The sequence below is a fragment of the Cryptotermes secundus genome, unplaced genomic scaffold (assembly GCF_002891405.2).
Source record: "Cryptotermes secundus unplaced genomic scaffold, Csec_1.0 scaffold99, whole genome shotgun sequence".
Lineage (NCBI taxonomy): Eukaryota > Metazoa > Arthropoda > Insecta > Blattodea > Kalotermitidae > Cryptotermes > Cryptotermes secundus.
Genome location: NW_019725842.1, coordinates 2,036,966 through 2,057,105, shown reverse-complemented (window position 1 = coordinate 2,057,105; position 20,140 = coordinate 2,036,966). Strand labels below are relative to the sequence as shown.

Genomic DNA, 20,140 nt, shown 5'->3' with positions numbered 1-20,140 from the left:
GCTTTGTCTTCTCCTCAAGTAGGGCTAAGTGCCATAAGTAAGTAAGTAAGTAAGTAAGTACTTGTTTATCCAGGGCCTTTAGTCGGAAACACACAACGTATTTTAAAAAATATCCCGAAAAATATAAAAACAACTGATGTTGGCACTGTACTGTTTGCAGGTGTCATGGATCAGAAGGAAGGACTACCACTTGCTGACTGTTGGGCTGGCCACGTACAGCAGTGACGACCGATTCTTTACGGCACACGTCCACAACGCTCAGGTTGGTGGTTCTGATGCAAAGTGATGGAATGAAATGCGGTTTGAATCTTCCTTGTAGTAGCACTCTCCCCCCCTCCATTAGTCCTGATACCAACAAAGCCAAAATTGAAACTTATGAAATTAAAATGTTTGGAGAAGTAATTTATCGATAAAGAGAAATGTAAAATTAATTGATATAACCTTTATCGCTATTGGAAATGTATTCAGAATTGCATAATTCATAAACCAAATGCTAATAATTCCATTAATTTAAAAATAAACGCATTACAACATTTAAAAAATTGATTTATGCAAGTGATTTGAGTGCATTTGTTTACAGGAAATTAGGTTCATTTTAATTCGCAGAGACTATTCAATTAAACATATTAAGTGCATATAAGCTATGAACATGCCATTTATGCATACGTTTAACTGCAATAGCCCAATAGCCGCTATGCGTGTAGACCTACAATATTCATGTACACATAATTCTTAAAACTCTGATTCGCACGTTTATTTAAATTAAACATTTTACCTGTATGCATTCATAACGAGTTCTATATGTTTGCAGCCCTAAGTACGAATATCTTCTGTACTTCTATGAAATTTCAGTGCTACACAAGTTCTTGAAATCTGATGTATGAGCGTTGTGGAACTGATTTATTTATGTGTTTTTTGTGCAGACACCATTCGGTAATTTTACTTCCTCCGACTGGCTCTCAGTGTTTCGGTTAGCGGCAACCACTGGAGCCACGTGTGTGTGTGTGTGTGTGTGTGTATGCAGAGCGATTTCATTAGTAGCGTTTTGCTGGAAGCTTTAGAAGCTTTAAGGGAGCTGGGAAGGGGGATCGGAGCTTCATAGTAAAGAGATCAAGATAACATTGTAAATTTTACTGCTTCCCATGGGCATTTCATTTCAAGGAAGACCTTATTTTATAATTATTTAGATTGTGTTAAACAGAATCTCATTAATAACGCTGGAGTGAATAGTTAAATGAGAAGCCATTCTTGTTAGGGGTAACAATATTTTTCATTTATTAAAATTTAGTGTTTTGAACCTGGATATGTATCCGTAAACGGAACTGAATTCAGAGCGAACTGGTTCTCTCACAGCTCTTCATATATTTCCTTTGGCTAGTGGTTTTTATTATTATATTTTCTCATCCAGAAACACGAATATGCATATATACAATTTAACGAGACTATCTTTTAGTCACAGGACAAATTTTAATAACATAAATATTCCGCACGTATACTTCTTACTTCTAGTAGATTTGGAAATACTCCCTAACTTATCTTCTGAAAGAGGACATAAATAAAAATGTCATTATTAAATCTGAAATATTTTATGGCAGGTTTACCATTTCCAAAATAATAAGAAAAGCATACATTTCAAATATATTAAAATAAAATACTTTATTTCGGTTTTCAATAGCACACCTCCAACTATTGGTATAATTCCTTTCAACAATTCAGTTACCTCACCATATAAATATGATCCATATATATTTTAGAAAGCGGAGACCTTAAATAATAAATTGACCGCAAGCACAGTATATTTTAAGTTAAATCTCATACAAAAGTTACTTAACTTAAGCAAAAACCTGTAAAAGTAATTGTTTTTTAGCCTATTGAGGACAAATTGAAAGAGCCAAGTATTCGTATTCTTACACAGTGTACAAAACGACACGAATTACATTAAAATAAATCATTCTAAAAGAGAGACCATACCATACTTCTGTAAAAGGTATCCCCAAAATAAATGTCCATTAAAGTATTTTCTGTGGAAATATTTTGGAAAGTTTGCACAAAATACACAACATTTCAGCAAAGACGAGCCACAGTAGACTGTCTGAGGTGTAGGCTTAATAAAACTGTATTTATTAGAAATTTATTCAGGCAACACCACTATAATATGTACTGAAGTTTTTTACCTAAAATACACGCATAACAGCAAGACCGAAAGAAGACAAAATATGCGACATTTGAGGTTCTCATGGTGATGATTTTTCTGGAGTGTGGGCCCGTGTAGTCTGAGGAATTTAACTGACGCTAATGACGGAGGCAGGAATTTGCTCTGAAATGCCACAAGATTGTAGCCCTGCACATAGAAGAAGATCGCCTTTTCTTGTTGTTTTCCTTAAAACCACGCTGCAAGCACGAAAAGAAAAACATAGCGTAAGATCATGCATATTTCTGCAGTTACAAACAAGCCATTATGTTTCCATTTGACCTGAGTCATCCGGCTGGTGGCTGAATATATCTAAGCATATTTCTGAACGTGTGAACCACGTAGTCATGAAATACTGAAATCAGTTGAAAAGTACTTCTCCATTTATAAGGTTTTGGAAATTTCTTTGCATTTTGGTATTTCTGAATGTCACAACGTCATTTCTCCTCCATCTTTCGGACTTTGTTCACTAACTGTTGAAGTTAAAGGACGGTGCCATAGAAATTGGAAGACATAGTTGTCTGAGAAGTACTGAAACTTGTGCGAGCTGCCCTGGTTATTGTTTTATGTAATGCTGCAAGGTGTCAACCGGACAATCTTAGTGAAATTGCAGCTATTTCAGTGATACAGTGGTGGATATACGTACGTGTAATACCTAGCTGTAGACCTCATTCACACTCGTGCCTTACCTCCCTAATATTTCATTCGAGATCATAAGAATCTAACCCTAGGTTTTAAACTTTAATATGAACTTAAATCGTCTCCTCCCATCGTAGATTTCAGTCTACTGGAGAAAATAATATAAAACGTATTTACAACGAAGACATTCAAACCTCCATAAAAATAACCCGCCAAAGTAAAGTTGTCCCTAATTAAACACTATGCAATGAAGGCATATGGGGGAGTGGATATATAGATTCACATTTTCTTGTCCTCGGCACTAGCAGAGGTGAATGGTCAGCTTCACGCTCTGGCCGCTTTACCTCCTGGAAAAGAGCCCCCTGTACTCATTGGATAGCAGATTGGGTGAACCCCAGAGCAGGTCTGGACTACGTGGAGCAGAGAGAATTATTGACACTACTGGGACTCGAACTCCAGCCCCTCGGTCGTCTAGCCCGTAGTCAACAGCACCACCGACTGCGCTATTCCGGCTCTCGTTTAACCGATTACCAGGAAATTGATCGCTTAGACTGAAAATACAAAACATTATTGATTTGACAGCAGCACAGTGAATAACCCAAGTTGTCCGTAACTTCAGATAAACTAGAACTCATGATGTTAGTCCCCGGGGCCTCACCGCAGAGATTGGAGTTCAGTTCCTGTTTATTCCGTATGAATTTATTTTGGGCAGAATGGCTCTGAAGTATGTGATTTTCCGACAACTTTCATATTGTGTACTCCTGCTCGGAATCTGTATAATGCAGAGTGGATATAACTGAATCGAATTAACAAAGGGGGGGGGGTTCAAAGGGCGAATATGTTCATGAATCAGAGAGTGTGAATGAGATAAGTTGTAGTAGTTCTCACCTGTTTTTGTAATGGCTTTATTCAAACTGACGTAACAGAAATCATATTTTAGGTTTTCACGATGGCGAAGATTTCATTGTGAGGGTCAGGACATCATGTAGTGTATCAGTGTTCCGAAGGAACCTGGTGCCTCCATCTTGATGACTGAATTATCCGGTTGGTCAATATAATATATTCTTCAGAAAATTTTGCAGTCACCTATCAGAATACATGGTGCCATAACTCAGAAGGCCACAACCAAAATGATTAGCATAAGGGAAAATATTTCGGCTTACCATTCCACCAATATCCATCATCATATGTGAGGCGAGAGATAGTTCCGGTCAGACATAATGATATCAAATCTTCGGTCATGCTTGGTGTTTCATCTCTGGTCTAGTACTTGACTAGAACTAAAATTAATAAATTTATTCATGTACTACTAAAATAACCTTCCGTCGGTCACGGTAGCCGAGCGGTCTAAGGCATGTACTGTCTTCGCTCGCTAGGAAACCGGGGTCGTGGGTTCGAATCCCACTCAGAGCATAATGTTTAGTTTGTGTGTGTGTGTGTGTGCGTTTCTCTGTGTTTGTGTACAGGTAGAGGCCTTGCGACGAGCTGATCACCCGCCCAAGGAGTCCTCCCGAATGTGTAAGATCTAGAAAAACCGATGTGAACAGAGAAGTTCGTGGAGGTAGGCCTAGGCCAATTCGGGCTGTAGTGCCAAGGGAAACAAAAATACATGAAAATAGATGAAAAACTAAAATTCCGCCAGACATTATATGTTACTTCCGTGTAGTCACTGTACCATGTCATTTTGAAAATATCTTTTCTGTTTACGATATGTAATATATTAGACTCCATTACAGCTCAGGCATCTCTAATACACTCAGATGAGGTTCTGCTCCTGAAAACAAAGCTTTAGGTACCTGGTATCGTGTTTCAAAATTATAAATCTGTCTAGATGTGTTGTGCATTCATTGTCGGGCACGTGGAGTCAAATAGGATATGAGGGGGAGGCGCCACTGGCATCAGAAACGAACTGCATGCATGCAGAACTTCTCTAATTAAAGCGGGTTTATGGAACGCTGAACTAATCCTCCGCACAACTTGAAGCATGATTATTTTCTCCCCTGCTGCTGCTGCTGCTGTTCCTGTACTGGCGTGTGTCCATGGGTCCCAGGACTGGGCACTGCATGTCCGTTACGCCCGAGCAGGAGACGGTGGACTGTACGAGTGCCAGGTTTCAACGCATCCCCCGTCCAGCCTGTTTGTCGAGCTCCAGCTGGTCGGTGAGTCATTCGCTCCGAGAGACGGCAGTATACTCGTATTCTTTGTTGCTTGCTGAAATTGAAATCCTGCATGCAGGAATGGAACACTGTTTCCTCCAACACTACGGTAAAGCTACGCTTGTAATTCTGACACCAACTGATAGAATACTAACCGAATTAAGAGAACATTTTTTTTAATCACTCAAGTTCTGTCAGTCTTATACATATGTTAATGTAGCTAAGGTCTCNTAATTCTGACACCAACTGATAGAATACTAACCGAATTAAGAGAACACTTTTTGTTAATCACTCAAGTTCTGTCAGTCTTATACATACGTTAATGTATATAAGGTCTTTTCGACTGTATATTTGCATAGCCTCAAGTGAAGTCCATCTACTCTACGAACCAGGATACGTCATGCCTTATATAGGCAAACTTCCGGAAGAAAAATCCTGTTGTTGTTGTGTACATATGAATGCCGGAAGTACGTATGTTGAAGGCAGAATCTAGTAAGTTTTCAGTGATGTAAATATCTGCGTAACTAACTGGTCATGACGCACCCTCGTTCCAAAGGTGGATGACGTATAAGAGGAAAACTGGAAAACATGAACAGGAAGGAATATGGAAGGATGCAATCCTGTCTATTTTAAGGCTTAAGGAATGAAATTAGAAGGTCTATGAGCGTTGTTGTTTCATGTGGATTAGAAACTTAGTTTGTCACGCTAAAGGAAGACAATAAATTCTTTAGTGTTTGCGGAAAAAATACTGAGGAAAATATGTAGACGTAATAAAAAGAGTAATAGATGGACAAACAGAATCGTATAATGAGAAGCTTCATGATCTGTACTTCTTACGTATTAAATGTTATTAGAATACTTCATGAAGAACAAAGTGGGAGGTACGGGTGTCAGATTTGATGATCATAATTAGAAAAAAAGAGTCGAAAAATCTGGGGCAAAAATATTGAAAAAGTTTTAAAGGAGAAAGAAGGGAAAGAGGGTGGTGACTGTATTCAGGTTACCCAGTATAGGATGCAGCGGCAAGCTTTTGCCTATCCGGTTGCATAATACCTGGGAATTTCTCTTCGTTACATTGACATATCTTCAATTTTAATGCAAATTTTACAATTTATGACGCTGTTTGACTTACAGTTGAACAACAGAGCATATAGTATACCATTCGAGAAAGACGTTCAGTGGAAATAGCGAATATGGAATTGAGGTTAAAAGACGGATCCTTAACGGATCCTTTNACTTCTTAAATATTAAATGTTATTAGAATACTTCATGAAGAACAAAGTGGGAGGTACGGGTGTCAGATTTGATGATCATAATTAGAAAAAAAGAGTCGAAAAATCTGGGGCAAAAATATTGAAAAAGTTTTAAAGGAGAAAGAAGGGAAAGAGGGTGGTGACTGTATTCAGGTTACCCAGTATAGGATGCAGCGGCAAGCTTTTGCCTATCCGGTTGCATAAATACCGGGGAATTTCTGTTCGTTACATCGACATATCTTCAATTTTAATGCAAATTGTACAATTTATGACGCTGTTTGACATCCAGTTGAACAACAGGGCATATAGTATACCATTCGAGAAAGACGTTCAGTGGAAATAGCTACTATGGAATTGAGGTTAAAAGACGGATCCTTAACGGATCCTTCGGGTCTCAGAAGTACACACAACGGCACTATAAACTCGGTAGTGACGTGATGCATTTACTTGACGTCATGACGTGCGTAGAGGCAGGTCTGGAATTCTCTTCCTTATCAAACAGTAACTTGCCACTTCGCTTGGATCAGCTCGGGAATGGACCCAGCCCTGTCTGATGGGCACGAGGGACTCATTCCCCGAGGTAAAGTGGCACAGTGAATGAACCTGTCCACCTACGACCATCTGTTTTAGGGTTAAGTTTTCCTTATACATAAAAGTATAGAAACACTTTACTTAAAAGGTTACATGTTTCAACTGATCATCGTACCTTTATGTGCTAGATATGGAGAGACAGATTTATGGGTTCAATTTTCTAAAAAAGGGTATGTGCGTATAAAAGAAGCAAGACTAATAAATAATGATATATTAGTAATTATTAAAAATATAAAATTTTAAATAGGTGGAGGATTTTTGTGTAAAAGCTCCTGGGTGTAGTTTCCAGACGAGAGTACAAGTTTTGGTTGTATATTGTTGTACGGAGAATTAAGATGCATCGATTATATCGTGTTCCATTGTTTTATTGCAGTTGTAGAGCTTTGTGCTGGTGTCTGAAGAGATATTCACATTTAACTAAAATCGATACTTGTATATATATTTAATCAATACAGGCATTCACTTTTAAATTTGTTCGTAATGTCACTGCTGAAGAATCCAATACGCTCCGAGCCGCCAGCTTCTGACACCAAATTGTCACGTGTAGGGTGGTACGCGCTACGAAAATGACGGGTTCTAGTTCGGATGATTGGATTTATTTGCACTTTGATACAACCTCTCTTAATTACACTTAAATTACAGCGCTATCGCTGATTTACATACTTCGTAATTCACTGTTACACACACACACAAACCCACTAGTCCTCTCCTGGTAATGGATCTCAACACTGAAACAATGGCAATCTACCTAAATCACACACTGCCAATCCCACTGCACTGTGTACATACAATGTCTTTAAATCGCAAGTGAAGTCTTCACACAACGCACTTCCGTGGCTGTCACTTAAGTCCAAGTTCAAGTCACATTGCAACTGACGGTCAGTCAGTCAGTCAGTCAGTCAGCAAGTCTTGGTGTCGAGCCCCATCTGGGGCTCATGATCAGATATTTATTACTGTTTTGCATTTACGGTCTTGTTTTTGTGGGGCGTCCTCTCTGACGAGAGGACGGGTCTGCCTTTTGTATATGCTGCTGGCCCTTGCCAGTGCAGTCTTTCTCGGGTCTTAGTCCCTTGGGACTCAAGATCATATTTTACTGTCTCAGAGTTGAGACTTCCCCTTTCGTCGCCTCCTACGATTCCACTCCTCTGTCACTTAAAATTCTCTCAGTGTTATTTAAACACTCAAATACTGAAATATGTTCTGTCTCTAACTGTCCTTATATAGCCTCTGCACCGACCACACAGAAAACAGCCTCTGTTGTTCCAGAGGAGTTTTTACCGCTACATTGCATAGCAGCGATTGCGGCGCGCACCGCATGGAAAACATCGTACTTCTATTGTTGCCTTATGCGTATTCCGCAGCGAGGTGTTTGACGGTCAGTTACCTAGCAACGTTCTGGCCATCCACGTTACAATAGGAAACTGTTAGGAAAGCGAAAGATATGATTTTACGTAGGGAGTTTCGCTTTAATCTGTGACGTTGAATGACATCATTCGAGTGACCGATATTTTTTTCTTTCCCCAATGTTTTTCGATTCCATAGTAATTTGTCATCTAACGATTTCAAATTTCAGCGAAAAGGGCAGCAAGAATTATTTACAAACTGAAGAATATAGCTCCATAACGATGATAACACGCACCATGTTCATTGATGTGTCGTTAAGAGGAATTACACTTTGAAATATTGCAAGTGATGTATGTAGCATAACTGCGGAAAACTGAAGCATTCGGGTCCGTGAACAACGTGCCCGTTCTCTATTTACTTGGTCGCGTTTTTAATGCAATTTATCTTTTTCTGCCTAACTCCAGTATAACCAGCAGGTTCATTCAATTGCTATGTATGTTACAGGCCCAGTGGCTTAATTTTTAAATACCAACTTCAAAAATACGAAGACTTTATGACAATTTTTTTTTCTTGTTCATCAAAATGGTTACGCCTATCCATGGCTTCTTTACAATCCCTGATTTATTTAATGATGCTTTCAGTTGCTAAGATTGTGTAGCTTTGAATGACAGAATAGTTAAGGTATTAAGAAACCGAAAGACAAAAAAGAAGCGATCGAGATATAATTTAAGATAACAGCCCGGAATTTTGATAAATGGACTATAGAAAACCAATTAAGACTTTTATCCGAGCCGGGATTTGAAGCGAGGACCTCACGAGTAGGACGTAATATTGTCAAGCACTGTACCGCGACGATCGATGTGGGAACTGCAAGAATAGACAACGTAATATTGATTATCTGTACTTTTTCCTTTGATTTTAATCTTGTTCCTAGAGGGGTGCTACATATACTCAGTTTCTAACTCTTCTAAATTCATCATTCCCCTCTTAACTTAATTTTCCTGCCTCGATGTGTAACTCTGTTCATATACTTTTCCATTATTTTCCGTGCCATTAACTTTTGAATTACTCTTTATTGCTCTGTTTATTCCAGTGCTACTCTCTCTTTGCACCACATCTCCTTATACTCTGAGCATATTATTCGGACCACCAGTGCTCAAATCGCTTGCGCATTACGTTTACATAATGCGAAATGTTGAAGGCCTGAAGCGTCAGCCAACTAATCTCTTTCTTTGCACCTTGAGTTGCGCCTTGAGCCGAAGAACCCAAACTTTAATAAGTTTGGGTGGGGCGGTGGGTTAGGGGTCTCGGAGGGTGAGTTATATTCTTCCTTCACCAACTTCAGTAGACAAGCAGCTTGCCTCAACAGATGACTAATGGTGGTTTGAGGATTGTTCAAACCTTGTGCAACAAACATGATAAATGGTCATTGGAGTTTTCCTTTCTAATCTTAAATAACATTTCTGCTTTGCTCCGCTACCATTTAGTTTTCAAGAACAACGGTTCTAGTCTGTAAATTGCTTTACGTAATATTTCATAATATTAGTCAGAAGTTCTACAACATCCTTTATCACAACATAACACAGGTAACGTTGTATTTAGTCGGAAACAATCCCCTTCCTCGTCTCGGCCTATTTATCACTTCTCCAGTTACAATGCAATGTTATACTGACCGTCCCTCACAAGACAGTCTCCTCATTCTTCTAACCTAAAGTTGTGTTTTCGATTCTAGATTAGTCTTTATCTGCTTCGGCCTGAAATGTATTCGCTTAGTAGGGGGTGGAGTCCAACTGGGTCCAATGGGCACGGCGGCCACTGATTGGCCTATTGTAGCCTTCCACAGATGATTGTGATGATGGAGAACTTGGTGTAATGAAGATTGGCAGGGGAAACCGAAGTACTCGGAGAAAACCCGCCACAGCGCCACTTTGTCCACCAGGCCCGGAATCGAACCCGGGCTGCCGCGGTGGGACGCCAGCGACTAACCGCTTGAGGTATGGCGCGGCCTGGCCTGAAATGTAACTCCACGGGGGAGATTTCTTCAGATGCAAATAGTTGCTTAGCCAATCAGAATTTAAGTTCACTATTTTATTAACCGAGAAATTTTGAGTCAGTCGGTAACTCTTCTAAATTTCGTCTGGGAGGTGAGCGGTTCGATTCTTGACTAGCACACCGCGTATCCAAATTAATGTGGTTATTTTCTCATTCCGTTTAGACGTATGTCTGACCAGTAACTCAAGTTTGGCCACGTCCACTTCCTTCCGAACAGTTCCCAATTCATTATTAACTTATCATCCTGCAAATCAAAGCTATAAAGTTAGAGCTCTAAAGAGCGTCGTTAATTAAAACAGAAATAAAATAAAAAGTATTGTCTTATTCACAAGAATCCGCATTTAAAACATATCCGCGGCCAAATTCACCCAGTCCTCGACCTCTTATCCTATTCCTTCAAGGCTTAATTTAATTTCAACCCTCCCTCTGCGTCGCATCTCACGCAGGTCTCCTGTCGATATGTATGTGTATTTCTTACCTCCCACTGTCGCCTCGTAATATTTAATGAGTAATTCGATTGTTTGTTTACTTATTTATTTATTTATAATATTAAGGCGTGGACGGAGGCCGTGCCATAGCTCAAGCCGTTAGTCGCTGGCTTCCTACCGCGGAAGCCCGGGTTCGATCCCGTGTCTGGTCAAGTGGGATTTGTGGTGGACAAAGTGGCGCTGGGGCAGGTTTTCTCCGCGTACTTTGGTTTCCCCTGCCAATCTTCATTCCATCACATTCTCCATCATCATAATCACCCGGGGAAGGGTACAAAAGGCCAATCAGTGGCCGCCGTGCCGAGTGGACCCAGTTGGACTCCACCCCCCACTAAATGAATTAAAAAAAAACCGTGGACAGGATGAAGTTCTCTTCATTTCCCCGATCATTTATGAAGGCAACGTAAGCTTCTTTTTACATTTGTGATCTTGTTAAAGAAGTGTTTTGAAATTCTAGTTAAGAGATTTCTTGTCTTGCCTAGATTGTTAGACGGTTAGTAGTTTCTTTATTTCAAGGCTTATACGTCTGCTTAATGCTCCTTATGGATGAGTGTCACATCAAAAAATGTTTTTCTTCGCTTGATAATTGAGTTTAAGAACTTTCATATGGCCTAAGCTGATATTTTAAATTTGATGTATCAAAAGGGATTAGATTTTAATACTTTAATCCTGTGAAGCAGATCTAGTTTCCTTGTAAACATTCTTCTTTACCTTTTCTTCGGGGCTAGACAAATAAGTAACTACACTTACCGACTTCAGTTACTCTTTATTGTATCCCCATACCGTCACATGTACGGGGTTCCGTGCTTGATAATAATGGCTTCCGGATTACATGATTGGATTTATTGGCACTTCTTTACAATTACAATTAATTATAACAGCTCTCAATCATTTATTGTCTACGGCTTGCTCCGTTCCTTGCTGGACTATGAGTGTCTTCTCTTCCACTGTGACTGACTTGGTTCTGATTTACGAATCGGTCACTTCTTCTGCTTCCGCTGTCCGCTGGTTAGCACTCCACAGCTGAACGCTCAACTGAACTGCCTCCTCAGGTCTCTTCAGAATGGATCACGAATGAATTCTTGATTCTCGGCGTGCTTTCGTGTGGCAGTAAAAGAGAAGGGAAACCGACACTGCCGCCAACTTGACAAGCTTTAAGTATTCAGGGACTGTGCATTTCTTCCTCTCAAATGTAACCTATTCAGCAATTGGAGCAATTTTCATATCGTCCAGGACCTTCATGCTGGCAATAGTTCTGCGATATTGAATGACCCTGCCCCTTTTAGTACATCGAGCTCCTTGTCTGTTTAATCACCACGTCTAAGTTAAAATAGAATACTACTCATATTCATAAATAAATTCACACATATGCAGTATATATGTAAACAGCATCTGTTTCCTTCGGAGTCGTATTACTAACCAATGGCTGCACTTATATTGCAGAGGCATTAAATTATTGCTAACCAACTACATGAAGGGCACACATAATTGTCGCGAATATTTAGTAAATTTTAAGTCATTGTATGATAGTAGCTAGTAAATATATTGAAAACATGATTTTATATCTTGTGTGCCGTCCTACCGTCTCCAGTTTAACCTCTCATAAAAAATATATATGGCCGGAAAGCGACCATCGGCAAATAGCTGTCCCTGCAGTTCGAGACCCTGGGCGTGCTAGACAAGGTAATAGGTTTAATTTCACATAGTGGAATATCCAGGAGCGTTATGTGGTTCGAAATACATTCACGAGAGATGTATTAGAACATCCCAACTAACTACACCTTAACACCCACAGGAATGTTCGTAGGCCACTCACTTTCCTCCACACTCCGAGGTGAAACCACACACTTGTGTTTCGTCCCTTCATTCGCCGGTACGGTCGTACACTTTGAATGGCGGAAACTTACGAGCCAAGTTTCATCCAGCTAGTAGACATTAACTCTTGTTGTTAGCATTGCTGTAGAGCTCCACTGCTATTCTCTGCAGCCAATTGATTCCCTCTTCACTTTTTTACATGTACGTGCAAATCTAAATGTCAAGAACATTTTAAATCGGAAGACATATGAAGTAAAAATTCCGCAGATTGTAGATATTGTTTAATTCCTGACGTTCGTTTCTCTCAAGGAGAATGAGATGGGCAGGCCATGTAACACGAATATGGAAGAAGGGAAAGCCATATGTGACATTTGCCGGAAAGTCAGAAAGAAAGACCACGAGGAAGACCAAGGTGTAGATGAGTGGATAATATTAAAATGGGTTTTGGATACGTTAGGTTGGTACGGACTGAATTGATCTGAATCAGAATAGGGACCAGTGGAGCGCTCTTTTTAACACCGTAATAAACTTTCGGGTTTATATAAAGTTGGGAATTTCTTGAGTAGTTTCACAACTGGCGGCTTCTCAAGAACGGCTGAGTTCCATGAAGTTAGATGTTAGTTTCTCACAGCCCTTGTTGGCTGCTTGATCTGCAGGCTGACCTCATTTTTAATTATTTATTTAGATATTCATATCTTTCTTTAAGCCTCCAGTGATTTTTAAAAATTTATAAAAATTTCGCATTTGTCATTATAGCTGAGATTATAAAAATAATTATTTCAAAGACTTTATTAAGTTATTATTAACGCAGAACACATCATTTTATAGCCACTGTAAGGCATTCTCCCAGTTTATTGATAAAGGTGCCGTTAGTTAGGTCTTCTGATGTGAGTTATTTAGAAAAACTTTTGGGCTGTAAAGTTTGAACAAAAAAAAAACAGATACTGATCGTCATTGGTAGCATCGTGATGACACGAAAAGTATTTTCACAGCAGATAAGAACTGCTATTATACAGGGAACAATGCATAACACACACTATTCTTAATTAATTAATTAACAGTAAAAAGGTAAGGTAAAGGTGACGCTATCCCTGTAACAAGCCATGGAGGACCAAAGGGAGAGCCGAGGCTCTCACAATTTCTCTAGACAGTCTGCTTTTACCGGTTCTCACGGTCTCTCCGCTTGCAGAATTCTTATATTTTTTCTTCTACCCTGAAGATGGAGGCGATACGTTCCTCCGAAACGTCGGTTAACACCACATATACACGGTGCCAAATCCCAGAAGACTACTTTCTTCATAGTCACCGCCGTGAAAGCCTCAAATCTTACATATCGAGGATGGTTTACAGGCACAGTCACGCATTCAGAACAGGATTCTGTAACTCTTCACATCAAGGATGCTAGAGGGTTACACAGTGTCTCGAGTTTGAATACCTTTTGGAAAATCTGAATAACTGAAAACGGAAAGGAGGCTTTGAACTCAAGAAATAGTGAGCAAATTTGTAGACTATATTCTTGTAGCTTAGAGCACGGCCCATTAGAAACCTCTTGTGAAAATATTAATCCACTGGCTTGGTCCGAAGAGGTGAGGAGTATCTTGACCTCTTATCATGACAATTATCTTCTCAAATGGAACACAATGGACTTAATTCCTTATATAAATTTTCGTTACATTGTACTGGACTAAGAATTTAGATTCGAAGGGTTTTTTCTAGTATATTTTACATTTTTAGCTTGATATTGTACATATATCGGCTTCGCTGGATGGTGTTCCTTTGTATTAATCTCTTATTTTTAATGGCCAAAAAAATCATTTTTAACGGTGATACCGTTCTGTGTAATTAAGTCAGATACGAGTTCCGAGTAATTATTTTATGAAGATGTGGAAAATATTTTTAATTAAAGGAAACTCTTAGAATTGTGAAAAATATTTCAGGCACATTTTAATAATCTCCGCATTCTTGAGGCAATCTGAAGCCATGTGATTGACGAATAGGAGATCATTAAAATGATTGGAATTTCAGAGAGCAGTAGCAAACAGTAGAGCGGTAATGTACCGCTGAATCTGTTTTGAATAAAATTAAAAATCAATATAGCAAAATACGTTGTCACCATATTCTTTCCTTTGGTAGCTTGTTCTAACCAGTCTCATTTACTGAAAACAAGGCTCCTGTTCTCTTTCCTACACAGAATCTTGGTCTGCAGTCCCTTTTTGTCTCTCGCTTTTCCCCAGGTGTGACTTCATCTGATGTTGAGACATCTCTCAAGGATCAATTGCAGCTTGCTTCCCTTGCTTGCACCAGGTTAAAAACTAAATATAGTTCCTATGCATCATTTCATGTCTCTGTTGCAGAGGATGATTTTCATCTCATTAATAATACCGGAGTCTGGCCTAACGGCTGTTTAATCGCTCCTTTTTTGGGCGATTAAACCCTGACCAAATTTATACTGTTGAAGAATCAGAGACTCCTCGGCCTTGCTCCCCTGGTGCAGGTAACATTCGTCTCCTTTCTGCCCCACCCGTGGATCCTGTAGGCGATTCCGTAAATAAGGAAAACAATGTCGTTGCCCGGGGGGAGGGTGCTTCTGTACATCGTTAATGGTTAGCGAGCCTGACAACAACACAGGTTGTTTTGCAAGGTCTCGCAAACATCCTGGAAAATGTTTTTGACATATATTACCAAAACGTCAGAGGTCTTGGGACTAAACAAGTCGAACTTTACGACAATATCTGCTCCACGGACTATAAAATGATATGTTTAACTGAGACATGGCTAAATGACCTGTGTTACAATCATAACTTATTTCCTGGCAGCTATGCAGTTTTCCGTGCTGACAGGGCGACTGTAAATAAGACACGTGGTGGTGGAGTTCTCACTGCCCTATCCTCCAGTGTTCGCTCCTGTAAACGCAGGTACAATTTAGAATCTTGCGATGAATGTGTATGGGTTGAAATCCCCACTTCAGACGGCCTTAACTTACTCATTGGAAATCATTACTTTCCCCCTGACGCTAATCCTGAAAACATTGCAAATTAATTTCGCTTTTTAGAAAACAATTTGGGTACACATAATTTTCGGGTAATTATGGTTGGGGATTTTAACGCTCCTGGTTTCGACTGGAAAAGTGGTCTAGCTCTGCCCAATTCCCATTATTACTCTAAACTTAAGGGAGATGCGATCTGCACTTCTACGTGTCTACTTAATCTTAATCACTGCATTGACACTGCCAGCAGCAGCAATCTACTTGATTTAATTTTTTCTAACTTAAACGACATAAGTGTTACTCATGTTGACCCTGGACTTATAAAGCCTGACAATTACCACCCCCACAGATTATCAATATTTGTCTGCCCCTTGCCACTTGTATTCAAAACTATAGATATTCGTACTGTAATTGTCGTCTGGGGATTATGCAGTGCTTTATAATAATCTCTCAACTTGCGGNTAAATAAGACACGTGGTGGTGGAGTTCTCACTGCCCTATCCTCCAGTGTTCGCTCCTGTAAACGCAGGTACAATTTAGAATCTTGCGATGAATGTGTATGGGTTGAAATCCCCACTTCAGACGGCCTTAACTTACTCATTGGAAATCATTACTTTCCCCCTGACGCTAATCCTGAAAACATTGCAAATTAATTTCGCTTTTTAGAAAACAATTTGGGTACACATAATTTTCGGGTAATTATGGTTGGGGATTTTAACGCTCCTGGTTTCGACTGGAAAAGTGGTCTAGCTCTGCCCAATTCCCATTATTACTCTAAACTTAAGGGAGATGCGATCTGCACTTCTACGTGTCTACTTAATCTTAATCACTGCATTGACACTGCCAGCAGCAGCAATCTACTTGATTTAATTTTTTCTAACTTAAACGACATAAGTGTTACTCATGTTGACTCTGGACTTATAAAGCCTGACAATTACCACCCCCACAGATTATCAATATTTGTCTGCCCCTTGCCACTTGTATTCAAAACTATAGATATTCGTACTGTAATTGTCGTCTGGGGATTATGCAGTGCTTTATAATAATCTCTCAACTTGCGGCTGGTCCTGTGTGTATGGTACCACCCCCGTCGATTCTGCTGTCGCCGGCCTCAATGCTGCTGTTCAAGATGCCATGGAACATGCAATTCCCCGTGGCTTCATAAACACTCATACGAAATTCCCNTTGGAAATCATTACTTTCCCCCTGACGCTAATCCTGAAAACATTGCAAATTAATTTCGCTTTTTAGAAAACAATTTGGGTACACATAATTTTCGGGTAATTATGGTTGGGGATTTTAACGCTCCTGGTTTCGACTGGAAAAGTGGTCTAGCTCTGCCCAATTCCCATTATTACTCTAAACTTAAGGGAGATGCGATCTGCACTTCTACGTGTCTACTTAATCTTAATCACTGCATTGACACTGCCAGCAGCAGCAATCTACTTGATTTAATTTTTTCTAACTTAAACGACATAAGTGTTACTCATGTTGACTCTGGACTTATAAAGCCTGACAATTACCACCCCCACAGATTATCAATATTTGTCTGCCCCTTGCCACTTGTATTCAAAACTATAGATATTCGTACTGTAATTGTCGTCTGGGGATTATGCAGTGCTTTATAATAATCTCTCAACTTGCGGCTGGTCCTGTGTGTATGGTACCACCCCCGTCGATTCTGCTGTCGCCGGCCTCAATGCTGCTGTTCAAGATGCCATGGAACATGCAATTCCCCGTGGCTTCATAAACACTCATACGAAATTCCCACACTGGTATTCTAGTTCCTTAAGATATTATATAAGGAAAAAGAACTATTTTTACAGATGTTAAAAAAAAAGAAATCCGAATGCCTTTAGCAAACATTTTCCTTCTATCGTAAGCTAGTTAAGACTACTATTAAGTCTGACAGACTTAGATGGTTGAAATCTGTGGACTAAAATTTAACGTCACAACCCAAGCAATTTTGGAAATATGTGGCCACCTTTAGGAAAATAAATTCTNAATCTACTTGATTTAATTTTTTCTAACTTAAACGACATAAGTGTTACTCATGTTGACCCTGGACTTATAAAGCCTGACAATTACCACCCCCACAGATTATCAATATTTGTCTGCCCCTTGCCACTTGTATTCAAAACTATAGATATTCGTACTGTAATTGTCGTCTGGGGATTATGCAGTGCTTTATAATAATCTCTCAACTTGCGGCTGGTCCTGTGTGTATGGTACCACCCCCGTCGATTCTGCTGTCGCCGGCCTCAATGCTGCTGTTCAAGATGCCATGGAACATGCAATTCCCCGTGGCTTCATAAACACTCATACGAAATTCCCACACTGGTATTCTAGTTCCTTAAGATATTATATAAGGAAAAAGAACTATTTTTACAGATGTTAAAAAAAAAGAAATCCGAATGCCTTTAGCAAACATTTTCCTTCTATCGTAAGCTAGTTAAGACTACTATTAAGTCTGACAGACTTAGATGGTTGAAATCTATGGACTAAAATTTAACGTCACAACCCAAGCAATTTTGGAAATATGTGGCCACCTTTAGGAAAATAAATTCTAATTCCATCCAGCTTGAGGTTGACGGTAAGCATTTAATCGAACCTAATGACATTACTGATGAATTGTCAAAACATTTTCAAACAGTATACCACAAACCTGGTCCTATTGTCTTCCCCAGCCTATTGTCATCTTCCGAATTCTTACCTTTAGCGTCTGTTTCCGATTCTGATGTTATAAAAGCTATTTAGCGCCTGAGACCATCTAAGTCTGTTGGAGTCAACGACATCCCTAGATTCATTATTAAGGGCTGTACTGATATATTTATACCTATTCTTAAACATATCTTTAATCTAAGCTTATCTCATCATTACTTTCCCTCCCTAAGGAAGCAAGCAGCAATTGTACCTGTTCTAAAAAATGCAAAAGTACCTCTGTTAGGAATTATAGGCCTATGTCCTTACTGCGTATTTCTGTAAAACATTCGAATTGATTGTTCATGAACATGTTTCCCATCATCTAAAATAAAAAATTAGTCCTTATCAATACGGCTTCTCGAAAACTAAATCCACAAGCACTAATTTGGTAACTTACGTTGATTTTATCTCCCCTATAGTTGGCTCTCAGCCGGCCACGGTAGCCAAGTGGTCTAAGGCATGCACTGTCTTCGCTCGCTCGGAAGCCGGGATCGTGGGTTCGAATCCCACTCAGGGCATGAATGTTTGTGTGCGTTTTTCTGTGTTTGTGTACAGGTAGAGGCCTTGCGACGAGCTGGTCACCCGCCCAGGGAGTCCTACCGTATGTATAAGATCTAGTAAACCGAAGTAAAACGGAGAAGTTCATGGAGGTAGTCCTAGGCCAGCTCGGGCTGTAGTGCTAATGAAAAAAAATAGTTGGCTCTCAGAGACAAGCTGATGACATTTATTTTGATCTCAGCAATGCATTTGACCTTGTGCCACATTCTCTTCTTCTTCAGAAGCTTAGTGCTATTGGGCTTTCTGATGGTTATGTAAGCTGGTTTCGCAGTTACCTATCCAACCGGAAATCCCAGGTCCATATTTCTGGTGTTCTATCCTCACCTTTTGAAGTTCTCTCCAGTGTTCCTCAGGGATCTGTCTTGGGATCCTATCTCTTCAATGTGTTTATTAATGACGTGTGATGCAGTTGCCAATTCTAAGTGTCTGCTATTTGCTGATGGCCTCAAAATTTACCGACCCATCAGTTCTCCTCAGGACTGCTATCTACTTCACTCTTACATTAACTCTATATAAGGTTGGTGCATTGCTAACTGTATGAAACTCAACATCAGTAAAACTAAAGCTATATCCTCCTCCAGGAAAACCAACATACTTATCTACGTTTATAAACTTTGTCAATCGTCAGTAGCCCAGACCGATTCTATAAAAGACCTGGGAGTGCTTATTGATGCTAAGCTATATTTCCATGACTAAGTCAATTACATTTTATCTCACTGTGTTAAACTGTTGGGTCTAGTTCGTAACATTACTTTGAGGTTCTCGTCTCTAGACTGTATGTTCAGATTGTACACTGCATTAGTTAGGTCTAAGCTTGAATATGCGTCCGTAGTCTGGAATTCGATTTCGTTAAAATTGTATACTTTACGTACTATTAGACAGCGTCTTGATGCTCTCTTTCTTATTCAAGTTTATTTTGGCTCGAAATTCTGCTCTTCTGTTCTGGAAATTGTTCGTCTCGGAGTTCCTGCTCGGTATATCAGGGACTTTGCATTGCTCAATGTTTGCTTCTCATCTAAAAATTGTTCCTCTGCTAGATATGCGGCAGCTTCTAATGTTGTGTGCAGGGATGTTGACGTATTCGGAGCCAAGAAAGTTCTCCCCAAACGATTTTTAAATATAGTATAATAGATAGTATTATTATTATTATTTTCATGTACACTGTCCCTCTTCTCGGTGCGCCCTTGCTACCAACGTGGTGGGTAAAGATCTCGACATATTTGCAGACGGAGTGGTTTCTCTGAATCATATTTTACAAGCATGTACCAAACCTTTTACGGTGTTACTTGATTAGTGTTTTCATTCACTACAAATGTGTATACCTCGGCTAACTTTAATTTTCTTATGTAATTGGTTTTAATTTATTT

General features: G+C 39.6%; 1 protein-coding gene across 2 annotated transcripts in view; it reads left to right on the top strand.

Annotated features, from left to right (window-relative positions):
* LOC111863616 (titin) overlaps nt 1-20,140 on the top strand; it is a 277,080-nt gene that overhangs the window by 231,480 nt on the left and 25,460 nt on the right. For both annotated transcript variants that reach the window (XM_023850103.2, XM_023850102.2), the window contains 2 exons: nt 161-262; nt 4,881-4,989. In XM_023850103.2, the coding sequence (XP_023705871.1) occupies nt 161-262; nt 4,881-4,989 (211 nt within the window). The remainder of the gene's footprint in view (nt 1-160; nt 263-4,880; nt 4,990-20,140) is intronic.